Below are 12,122 nucleotides of genomic sequence, written 5' to 3'. Positions count from 1 at the left end.
AAGGGATATTTATTTCAAGTACTCAAAATAAACTCGTTATAAGCAATGAAAGACGCTCCTCATCAGTTGAACGTGATACTTTAATTGTCAGTGTTGCTGGAGTTTATTTTGTTGTTGAGAAAAACAAACATTGATTACTTGAAATAAAAATATTGTTTTTAAATGACAAAGATAAACTGTACTTTGCTGGTACAGTTTACAGTAAGTGCTGGTGGCAAGATGTTCATTCCCTTTCCTGGTATACAGGAAGTCGTGGGTTCAACCCCCGACCCTCTATTTGGAGTTTGCATGTTCTCCCCGTGGTCGCTTGGATTTTTCTCCGGGTCCTCTGGTTTTTCCCTCCGAATTTAGGAACGTGCTTTTAGAGTATTTGGCTGCTATCAATTTCCACGCGATAAGCCACTTTGTTGAGCTATCATTTGTGGCCAGATCTCTTCTGAGAAAGAGCTATATAGCTCAGTGGGCCTTACCTGGTAAAGTAAAAATTGATTATAGTTTACTATTTTTGTTGGCCCTGGCCTTGATATATGGAATTTATTTTTTCAGTTTGGTTGGTAGAGATGGAATGTGAGCCATGCCATTCTCCGAGAGATGTGCTCCTGATGATTGGGTTAATCTAGGAAAATCTGAAAATTATGGGAAGATATTTCTTATGAACGGGCTGATTTTTTTGTAATTGGAAATGACATCGCAAACTGTCACTCCCTGTTTGTCCCGCCAAAAGTGGTGTCACGTGGCATTGGGTGATGTGGAGAGGCGTTAAATTATTCCATTCATGTAAACTATCTAGAAAATCCAGAAATCTGACGAGATCTCCGAATAGCACGACTGGCTACGTACGGTGCAAAAGAAGTTATACGTACGTCTGAAATTGTGCTAAACTCCAAAAATACTTGTATTTTTACATCTGAAACTCATCTCTCCAAAATACAACGAGGGTCGACCAGAAACAAACATCATGGAGATCTCCTGAAAGTTGCTGCAACGTACAGAATAGTAGAAACAACCACCACCACACCAATGACGCTTCACTAAGGCATATGACGTATTTCGAAACGATAAATAATGGAAATTACTGATGCAGTTGCTCTTGTTATTCTAAAAGCCTGATTGGTTGGTTGGACGGGGCTGGGGGGGGTGTTTGTATTCCCATTAAAAATATCAAACCTGTTCGCCAATGCACCTGTGAAGAGGCAAGTTGAGCGTTTGCGTTATGAGAAAGGTATGCACGCCCCAAACGTCCCTTGCGTTTGGTGTACATACCGCTTGTTGTGTGTGTTTTTTGTTTTGCCGATGTTGGTGTTATTAACGTAAGCCTCTGAAACCCCCCCCTCCTCCTCCTCTCTCTTCTTGTAGTTCTGGCCAGGTGCTCTGCCAGGGCAGCCGGGCTCCTCACAAGAGTAAGTAATAATCCTCACTTCTGAATGCCGAAAAGCCAGATTTTCTGGTCACTTGATACTTATCAGGGGTGCCCGAGGCTTGTTACAACTCGCTCCACCTGTTTAAATTATAAATAACAATAAAAAAGACAGTTAAAAAAAATCTGCTCGGGCTGACATTTTCAAAAATGTCAGAAGTATATAAATGTCATTCTTTGATTTGTTTGCCATTTAAAATGTTGAGGGGGTGGGTGGGTGGGGAGTGTAGATGCGAGTTTAAGAGGCTAAACTTTTATCAAAATTGTATAATATCGTAGGACTTGTGTGTGTCGCCCCAACATCTGTTGACAAGTCTTGAGTTGATGACGTGCACAATTCCGACTGCTTGCAGTACCATTCGAGGCTGGCTCTTTTGTCATTGGTTAGCATCAGAGCAAGATTCCATTCAAACAAAGAAAAACCAAAAGAGCATAAGGTCATGCAGCTTTCAGCACATGGCTAAGATGCATTCAAGCATGCCGTTATATACACATACACCTTTTACAAAGTCTGTGTATACTGTATGCGAGTGTGTGTATGTATATATATGGGGAGCGGTAGTCTAGCGGTTAGCGCGCTGCACTACGTGGGGGCGCCTGGTGCTGGCCACCCACCCCCTCAAGTGCCGTGCCGGCTTTCATAGGTGCTCGCTAACAGCACTTGCCCCAACAGTCTTTAAAGGCTATACGGGGGATAATTGTCTTTTTTTTAGATATAGCATGGAGCGATGACGAAATGGTTCATGTTTCGCGCTACAAAACCAACAGCCCAAGTTAAGTTCCTGGCAACAGCTAACAGCAGTGGCGAGTGAGATACATGAACCGATTATGGCCTTGAAACGAGCACTCGATGCTGCTGTGTGTGAACATCAACACTGGGGAGACAAAGGTGGCTGGGCGTGGTGTCGGACACACCCCACTCCCCTAATGTGCCAATCCAGGCCTTAATAGCTACTCACCAGCAGCACTTGCCCCGAAGGTACATTATGCAATTCGGGGATTTTCAGTGTGTATATATTTATATATATAAATATCCTTTTGCCCTTTTCGATGTGTGGAAATACTGAAGCACTGTTGTAAACAATTGTGCACTGCAGGGATTCATCTTCTTGGTTCTTTCGGTAAAGTCACGTAGAAGGGAAGTAATAAAATAATAAAAATAAAACATCATATGTTTTATTAAAATAATAAAAATAAAACATAATATGTTTTATTTTTATTATTTTATTACTTCCCTTCTACGTGACTTTACCGAAAGAACCAAAAAGATGAATTGTGCACTTTTATCGCCTTTTGCAGCATCAAGCCCTTCGTGCAGCAGCCGTATCCTCTGCAGGCAGTCGCCGCCATTCCAGGTGTGTTACACATGCGCCGTGTTTGTCATGGGGGAGCTGAAATCCGGGCTGGGTAGACTCAGTTGGTGTCATACAGGCAACAGCCAAAGTTACTTCCTGCTCAAATGAGCATTGATGCGCTGGTCATCTCCTGTTTTTACAGCTTTGAGACAGTGTCAGAAATTCCACATTCCTATGGCGGGGGAAAATCTATACAAGGGACAACCACCGTTGATTTCACCACAAAGTGGTATTCATTTTATCGACCGCAGAGGGGGAGGGATGATGGCCCAAGTCAATCCCCGTCTAGGATTTGAACTCACAACTTTCCTTTTGCGTCTCGTTCACTGGGCCACGTGGCTCGGTAATCGTTTTTTTTTCTCGGCATAAGTGTTGCACTTGACATCACAATGTGGCTTTGGTTCAAGCGCATTTTGGGAACAAAAATGGCATTCAATTACTTCTTTGAATTTCTGGAATACAATGCTTAAAAACATACACATTGGACAATTTTAATAATTCTGGAATACTGTTTCTTGTACCTCTGTCTCTGTGGCATTAAAACTTCTCCCCCCCCCCCACACAAGAGGTTTGGATTGTTACAATTGTTTTGAGTGGCTGCCAGGGAATGTGCACCTTGAGAAAAAAGAGACGTTTGATTCTTTGCATCTGATGGACTATAAAGAGAATAAAAGGCACCGACTTGAAACATACACGAGTCTTTCGACAGAACATGTCTACGCTTTTATTGGTTTTATTTCTATACATAGTACCCATATGGTCGAATGTTTCATAAGGGCTAGCTTTAAATGGGACCGTTGTCTAGTTTTTTTTTATATGTCTGATAAATGTTTCAGTTTAGTAAAGAAATATTGATGTATTCGAGTTTGTCATGTTTTGGTGTATGAGATGGGTTTTTTTTTGCATGTTGTTGCACTTAGTCATAGCGTTTTGGCAGGTTATTGGCTTTTTTGTGTGCACAGCTTCAGAGGTTGCGTGACTGCACGAGTTGGGTTGGTATTTTGAAAGTGCCTTCAGGCTTAGTGCGAGTCTTACCTTGAGCAGACGAATGTAAACCTTCTCTCAGCGCTCAACTGTCCAGCAGGGCTTACAGAGAAATCGACAGAGCCGGTTACTTCCTTTTAACAAACTTGTTTAAAAAAAACATTTATTTACAAAGGCTGCCTTGCCAAGCTTGGGGTTCAGTTCCAACCCGTGTTCATGTCAAAAACAACTGTACGCTTTCCTGTATGTCCACCACTGCATACCTATTGGTTATGTTCAATCAGTACGGTGTATCACTGTGAAAGAAAACAAAAAACCCATAATACTCAAATGGATTCTGATAATTCAGGATATCATGTTTCTATCATATTCCATTTAATTTTTTTTTTACAATGGAGACCTCGCTACAATACAACCCCGCCCGTGTAGTTATGTGCATCTGTGGAACCACAAATGTCCATTTCATCTCAGGCATTAGCAATCAATTATTTAATCAGTCTAAGCTACCAATCGCACTGAAAGGCTCCCCTGAGCAGTTGAGCTTTAGAGTGTGTACCGAAGTGGCACTATTTGGGGAGAGAAGATGCCTCTGCAGTGTGACGAGAAACAGAGTGTGAAAGTCAGACGCTATCTCAAATGCCCCTTTTGTCCTGCTTAACGTCAACAATGACTCCAAACACAAGCTGAAACTAAACTTGTCGCTGTCATTAACGTACATGGTCTTATCATGGAAAACATGACCACGTTGACAATTCTGGAACGTATTCTTGGTTCTTTCGGTAAAGTCACGTAGAAGGGAAATAATAAAATAATAATAAGAAAAATAATAAAATAATATTTTTTTCTTCTCATTTTCTTATTTCCCTTCTACGTGACTTTACCGAAAGAACCAAGAAGATGAATCCCTGCAGTCACGAAAGCTTTAAATCGAAATTCTGGAACGGTCCCTTCTTTTTCTCTCACGAACGTTGGATATATTCTTCAGTCAAGAGGCTTTGCTTATGAATGAGTTACGGTGGTAAATACATATTTTCAACCTGCGCTTCCACACTCCTTCGGTTGCAAGCATTCTTGAGGTGTACTTGAATTACTCAAAACACTTGCCCAGTTCATTTCCACATGATTACATTGATGAGTTGATCCTGGCTGATTCCAGTTATATAGAAAAAAAATCTAATCGTTTTTAAGAAAACAAGACGACTTACTTTAGACTAGTCACTGCGACATTAAAATCCCCAGCCTTCTTGCTTTTATATAGTATAATACATAACCTGATGTTCCAAAAATACAACTGGAGCCTTTACTATAGATGGGTATTATTCCATTGCATGGGCTCCTGTTTCGTTTCCAAAATCAGATTGTCACGTGGCATGCCACTTTGCATGACATTGAAACATTGCAGAATTGAGTCTACCCCTCCAGCCTCGCCATGTGCCGTGAAGGAAGGGCTGTTTCCAGAAACGTTCACCTATTCACTTTCTTCTCTTTCTTATCTTTTTAAGGCCACCGACGGTGTTGTTGAGTTAATTTTTTTGACTGTGCTTGAGCACCACTGCCGATGCAGTATCACCAAATAATTTGTTTCGTTTAGCATTGAGGTGTAGCTCTTTGAGCGACCATTGGGCTTATGTGCTTTTCATAGATATTTGCGCTGGGTTTACAGCAAAGTGGGACAAACTCCATCGACTACTTATAAATCGAAGATAATGCTGTTATGTTGTTGTTGTCAATGTATTTGTTTTAAAAAAAACCTCTATAGTCCACCAAGTACAGTAATTGGCATTGTAATAATAGGGTTTTTCCCATTTTTTTTGGCAGAAAAACTGAAACCTTTTTACGAGGAATCATGTCTGCATTAACCACAATTACTTGCAGTCAAAATGTCAACAAAAAAATACACTGATAATATATGCATTGTCCTTGAAACTCATTGGTCCACACCAGGGACAGCTTTCTTTTGAGCCTCGACTCAATTGGTGCTCGACCAGAGGACGCCAAAAGGCGTACAGCTCAAAGACAATGCACTATCAAAGTAATGAGGGCTCGGGGTGAGCATCTACATCATTAGACCTCCTTTGCCATTACCAAAATATAATAATAGGATAATGAAATTGGCATTGTGTTTACATAAGTCTGCTAAGCCCTGATTCACATCATGAGGCAGACTACAAACACCCATCCGCAATCGTTGGAATAAAGCCAGTGTTTAAACAACACCTTTTGCTGGTTGTCAGTGCCATCATTGTGGGATTTAAAAAACAAGAATCATGTATTTGTTCTCTCTCCCTGTGTTTGTATAAATAATAAGCAGCAAGGGGTCGTGCATTAATGATGTAGGTGTGCCGTTGATTATTTGGAACTTGTTTGAGCATTCTCTACTGTGCTGGTTAGAGCGGTGTAGTGAATGAGCACATTTTGTCTCGCCTGTTGCCGAGCGACGGTGATGATCTGGGGATGCCTTCATCTGGCAGTGGATTGCTCACGGCAAATGATGGTGATAATGGTGACGTTAATCCGTGGTGATCGGTGTTAATTCGATGCATCGTTGACCTCCTGAGGTTGTGGGTGTGTGTATGTAATGAAGCAACCAAACATGGTTGGTGTGTAATGAAAAGATTGCTTGTGTGATGCCCATAGGCATATGCAGCCAGATGCTTGTAGGAGGCAGTACTGAGGGTAGGTTACTTAGGCTATCTTGTCCATCTTCGTCTTGCGCGTGTGGGTTTTCTCTACACGTAGCAGTTTATTTTGCGTACGTAAGAAATGCTGAAATTTAAAAAACAATGTCGAATATTAGTTTATTGGGCAACTGCTGAAAAGAGATTTCATTGATTAATAATCAAAGATGAACATGTGTTAATAATTCCAGATTTGAAGCTTTCGTGACTGCAAGGATTCATACTCTTAGTTCTTTCGGTAAAGTCACGTAGGTAAAATTCAGATTCCAGAAAACGGAAGCTTGTGTTGCCTCCGAAACGTCGTGATTTTTATTGTTTTATTTTTATTAATTTTACCTACGTGACTTTACCGAAAGAACTAAGAGTATGAATATGTTAATAACCAAAGACTAACACATCGTGTATTAATCGTGGATGATGATGATGCTAATATGCTGACATTTGAAATCGTTAACTTGTAACAGGCATATATGAATTTGACTGAGTCGACAATGTAAAATCAAATACTTTTATAGTTAGGCTAGAATGGTGGAAAATAGCACAATTGATCATCAAACTTTTAAAATTAAGTTCTTCAATCATTTCCTGTAGTTAATTACCACATTCCCATTGGTTTTTATTATAAATGTCATCAGCAATTCTGAGAGGGTTAATATTGTCACCATTTATCTCCAATCCTTTATTTCGGAAATATTTTCTCGTGTGGCTGCGAAATAACCTTGGGGATAGTGCTGTCCTTGCTTCAACCTCTTTGCTGATGTGTATATGACATACTTAATGTCATCTCAATACAGCTGTTTGTTCCAAAAGCTCAAATTATTTTGATATTTTTTTAAACATTGTTATGAAAGCCTAATATGTGAGAGCTCTTATGAGTGCATTAGTTTCCCAACGCACTCATAGCTTGCAAAAGCCAGGCACAATGGTATTGGATATTCATTTGTCTTTTCTGTAATCTGATTGATGGAATTTGGTAAATGGTAGAACCATCCTATCCATAATCGGTGGTTTGGTGGTCTCTACATTGACCACTATTCAGTTGTATGTGATCTTAATGAATAGTTTTGCATGTGATCTGTAATTTTTCTGGTCAGTTTTGACTGATTTCTTTGCTTAGTAAAGATTAGTAAGCTGTCGATATATACACAGAAGTATAACTCTTGTTATTTGTCTCCATATATACATTTAAAGAAGCATTTATATTTGTAGTTCAGCCTATTGGTCCTCTTTAAGGATGAGATTTCTGGGTTGTAGTTCAGCTGGGATGTCAAATGTTATTGTAAAGAGCACTCCATCTAAACGATGGGGCCCTTTTCAACGCAAAAAGCAATGATGTATACAAACTCTTACATTGTTTGAAACATTTTGGGTGAAAACATACATATGCAGAACTCCATTCTGTGTCTCCACATCACAAAAAACGATGTCCTGGACCTCCCCTATGTCAACTCAGCCTTGATATGAGTATCCGGTATAACGTGTGAACATCATCACTGGGGAGACAAAGGCAACTGGCTGGCTGTGGTGCTAACTCCACCACCTCCTTGTGGGCTGTGCCAGCCTTACTGCAGATGCAGAACACATGTCCAAAGGCCAATAATGGCAAATGGCCAGAAAAAAACAGCACATTGATGGTACAATAGAAAAGAGTTTATAATTGTATTTGTTTTGTCTTGAGCAAGATTATAACAACGTGAGAAAAGAGATGACGCGAGGCAATCCAAAGTCGAGCGGCGTTACCGTTGTGTCCCCAACAGTCTGTTCAAGACCACGCACACACACGGTGGATCTCTGTCTTTGTCAGGATACGAGAGCGCGGCCGGTCTTAACCCTCCTCCTGGTGCGGGCCCCGCGTGGCAAGGCCGTGCCATCGGGACGTCAAAACTCCGCCTCGTGGAATTCTCCGCCTTCCTGGAGCAGGCGCGAGACCCAGACACGGTGAGTGACCTCCCTCCCACCCATCACCACCACCGCACACTCTCAGATGCGATGGCTGGCCATCGAACAAAGACGGTCACCGCATTGCGCGCTTTCAGATGCGCTTCCGCGGCCGTCTGGAACGCTCTTCCTTCCGATATTATGAAGCCACTGGAGCTTTGCACGTTTAAATAATCCAGATTGACAAACTCATTTCTTTAGCTCTGGCTTTTGCGTTTAGTTTCTTGTCCTTCCACCCCCACACCTCCGATTAGCACGGTTGGGTACCTTTTGTGCGAAAGAAGTTCAACATGCGTACCCCCCCCCCTAATTCCCAGTCCCCAAATCCTCACAATGGTGCAGGATGTTCCGTGATAGAGGAGCGACGCTGGTCCACTTGGGATGGGTTGCGCCATGGCCTTTCCATGCACCAGCATGTAAGCTGTGGTTACCTCTATCATATGGGTCACACACAGTTAAGGCTAAATACTACGATGCATAGGTTAAATTATGTCCTTTATTTAACCATGTACATGTGCAGCCCTTTCTGTCAATCCACTGCTGGATGAGGGCCTCCCCATGTATCGTGGGTTGCGGGGGTCATTTGACCATGCTTTTCCACGATGGTCATTGTGGGCGACGAAGGAGAGGAGCATAAGTGTACAGTCCAACAAGTACTGTTTTGTGCTGCACTCTTGACTACATTGTAGACCTGCAATTGCTTTATTATGCATGGTGGTCATTCATCTAGACATATCCAGGCTCATCCTTGCTTAGCTTGTGAGGTTTGATGAAATTTGCTGAATTTTGGTATACTGACTTATATGACATTGTTTTTGTGGTTGTGAGAGAGGCCAGGATGACCATAGCTACATACATAAGGTTTGCTTTTTTTGTTAGAATTTAGGTGTGAATTTTCCAATGTGGGATTTTGCCTGAATGGAGAAAAGTGCCCATCTCTTGCAAATTATTATAATACAGGGTCAAATGATATTGCCCATGATTACAGTCACCCTGAATGTGCCCGGCCTCATCAGAGCTCGATAGCTAAGCAGGGTTGAGTCATGTTAGCAATTGGATGGGGATACTACCGGCTGGCATTACCAGGAATTAATGTAGGCTTTGGCTGCGAGTTGCCCAGCAAGGTAGCATTACGGCAAAATCTCTGTGTGGAGAATTTCAGTGTTGTGCTCTTGTGAGCATGTGTTTTCTATGGGTGTTCTAGTTTACTCCCACAAGCCACGCATTAAAGGAATTGCTCAAACAACCCCAAAGCAAATCCCTCGTGAAACTGAGTCTTAAGACTCAGGGGGGGAGTCTTTGATGGATGTATAAAGGGCATTATTTGATGGATTCTAATACTTGATAACATATGTGTATATGCTGTGTATATTTACACATGTATGCGTGCACATTCATTCCTCCTTTGACAGTTTCCAATGCAATGCAAGCAGCTTTAGAAATCACAGCTGCTCCAGTCATGTGCTTGGCACAGGCCAGCATGTACCGTGTGTATTAAGTGGCCTTCACAAAGCTGCGAGATCTGTAACTTTAGCCAGATGCCCTGTAGGAAAAGGTGACAAATCAATTCATCTGAGCAGGTGGCCGCTGCCTAATACACTGCTAAACATAACCGTGTTTATTTAGGATGCTCGGTCTTTAAAGTTGAATCCTCCAGAGTTAGGTCTGGGCACATTAAACAAACAACCTTAAAGTTATTTCCATTTTGTAGACAGTGAATCAATAAAGTTGGAACTCTGCGTAACAGCCTCTCTCTTAGCCGAGTAGCTCGACACAAAATGAGCATCCTTGTTCACAAAGTAATAAAACTTTCGGCTGTTATTAGGTGGCATTCAATATACACTGTCTCATCACCTAACTTTAGAACCTGACAAGAGAATGCCACGGGCTTCATTACAGCAGTCACGTAAGCTTGAAATAACGGGAAAGTTGGCAGCTTGTTGCTACAGGTCACCCAAAGTTCATGTTTTCTCGCTGGAATGTATGCAGCTCACTCAGCCTTTTGTGAATTCTGTATTAAAAATCGCAAAGACTGAAAGCCTATATCCTGCAATGAATACTTTGCAAGAGTTAATTGATGTTGTATTGTTACTCTGCTTTAATGTGTTTCATTTTATCTTTTCACCTCCCGTAAAGAATATTCCTGGAATATACAGTCACCACTTTGCTTTGTAGAATTTAAGTGCAAAATACACTTGAAAAAAAATATTTTTTGTTATTTTTTGTTGATGGTCAAAATAAAAATATTCTACTTGTGGGTTTTAATCTAAATCGCGTGTGTATTTAGAAAAAAATAAGTTTTTTTTACAGACATGAGTAGTTCATTGCATAATTTTTTTTCTAAGCAACTTTAACCCCTGCCTACCTACCCGGAATTCACTTCTCTGCAAATGGGCCGGACTGCTGTGCAAGCTTTGACCATTGAGTGGTTTTGATTTTAAATAGTTTAATCTAAGATTATTGAATTATTACGTTGCACCGGTTACTTGTCTTGAGCCGCCTTTATTCTTGGTGGCCAAACCAATTCCAAAATAGCACGGCATTGCACGTGTGTAGTTGTTGGTGCCGGTGTTGGCTGCCTTTCTGCCTATCCGTGTTTTCCCACGCCTCTGCATCATCTCTCTCTCTTGATGGTGAACGGAAAGTGTATGTGTTAAAAATGTACATTAATATTATTCAGAATCAGAATCTTTATTTTCACTGCAGGAATATTATTGTTTACAGTGCTGTATATTGCTTGATGTTTAATCCCAGGTCTCCCTTGAATGAATGTGAGCTCTCACCTGTCTATTCACTATCAGTGGAATAATATACGACTATAGCAATGTAACAGTGAGGACGACACTAAACGGTTGATTCCTTATCGCTCCCCTCCGCCCCCTCCCCCCCCGCCCGTGCAGTTCAACAAGCACCTGTTTGTCCACATTGGCCAGTCAAACCCAGCGTACAGTGACCCACTGCTGGAGGCAGTGGACATTCGCCAGATCTACGACAAGTTCCCCGAGAAGAAGGGTGGCCTCAAAGAGCTGTACGACAAGGGCCCACAGGAGGCGTTCTTCCTCGTAAAGTTCTGGGTGAGCCGCGCACACATGCACGAGCGTAAGCAACCAGAGCCGCCGTTCGCCAATTAGGGTGACGTGGCGTCCACCGCAGGGCCTCGTGCCAGACTAGGTGCACGTTGAAGCCACGTGTATTATGGAAGGTCCTCGCTGGCAGGTCACTAGATGGACTCAGGTGCCAGGCCAGGTGCACTTTCAGGCCACGTGAGTTGTCGAAGGTCTCCGGTGGCAGAAAGTTGCCAGAGGTCACTGGACAAAAGCAGATGCTAAGCTAGAGGCCCATTGAAGCCACTTGAAGTATCAAAGGTGTCCCTGGCAGGAGGTCGTGCGGGACATAGATCACGGGGCAGACTCCGGTGCCAAGCTAGGTGCATGTTGAGACCACGCGGATTGCCAAATGGAAACGGCCTGGCGGTCACGGGATAGACCCAGGTGTTAATGGTTTCACTGCTTGATAAGAGATGACTGGCATATGAACCACCTGTGCTGCCTACTGTGCCAGCTTGCTATGTTTAAGCCGCCTGGCTCTCCGCTCATTATTGACGCTCGCACACAACAAAGGCAGAGATCCCTCGTGTAGCTTTTAACAGAAGCTTTGGACAAGTGCTTTTACCGAACACCTTTGAAGGCTGGCACGGCACATGAGGGGGTGGTGTGGCTAGCACCACACATGGCCAACCTTAACACCTCA

The 12,122-nt window shown here is 42.3% G+C and overlaps 1 protein-coding gene across 13 annotated transcripts in view; it reads left to right on the top strand.

The window, feature by feature from the left end:
* Window positions 1–12,122, top strand: part of LOC144936512 (transcriptional enhancer factor TEF-1-like) — an 82,528-nt gene that overhangs the window by 54,511 nt on the left and 15,895 nt on the right. For all 13 annotated transcript variants that reach the window (XM_078863647.1, XM_078863640.1, XM_078863650.1 and 10 more), the window contains 4 exons: window positions 1,357–1,400; window positions 2,717–2,772; window positions 8,239–8,372; window positions 11,273–11,446. In XM_078863647.1, the coding sequence (XP_078719773.1) occupies window positions 1,357–1,400; window positions 2,717–2,772; window positions 8,239–8,372; window positions 11,273–11,446 (408 nt within the window). The remainder of the gene's footprint in view (window positions 1–1,356; window positions 1,401–2,716; window positions 2,773–8,238; window positions 8,373–11,272; window positions 11,447–12,122) is intronic.

Source organism: Lampetra fluviatilis, chromosome 16 (assembly GCF_964198595.1).
Source record: "Lampetra fluviatilis chromosome 16, kcLamFluv1.1, whole genome shotgun sequence".
NCBI classification, from domain to species: Eukaryota; Metazoa; Chordata; class Hyperoartia; order Petromyzontiformes; family Petromyzontidae; genus Lampetra; species Lampetra fluviatilis.
Note: the sequence above shows the minus strand (reverse complement) of the source record. Positions and strands in the feature narration are given on the sequence as shown.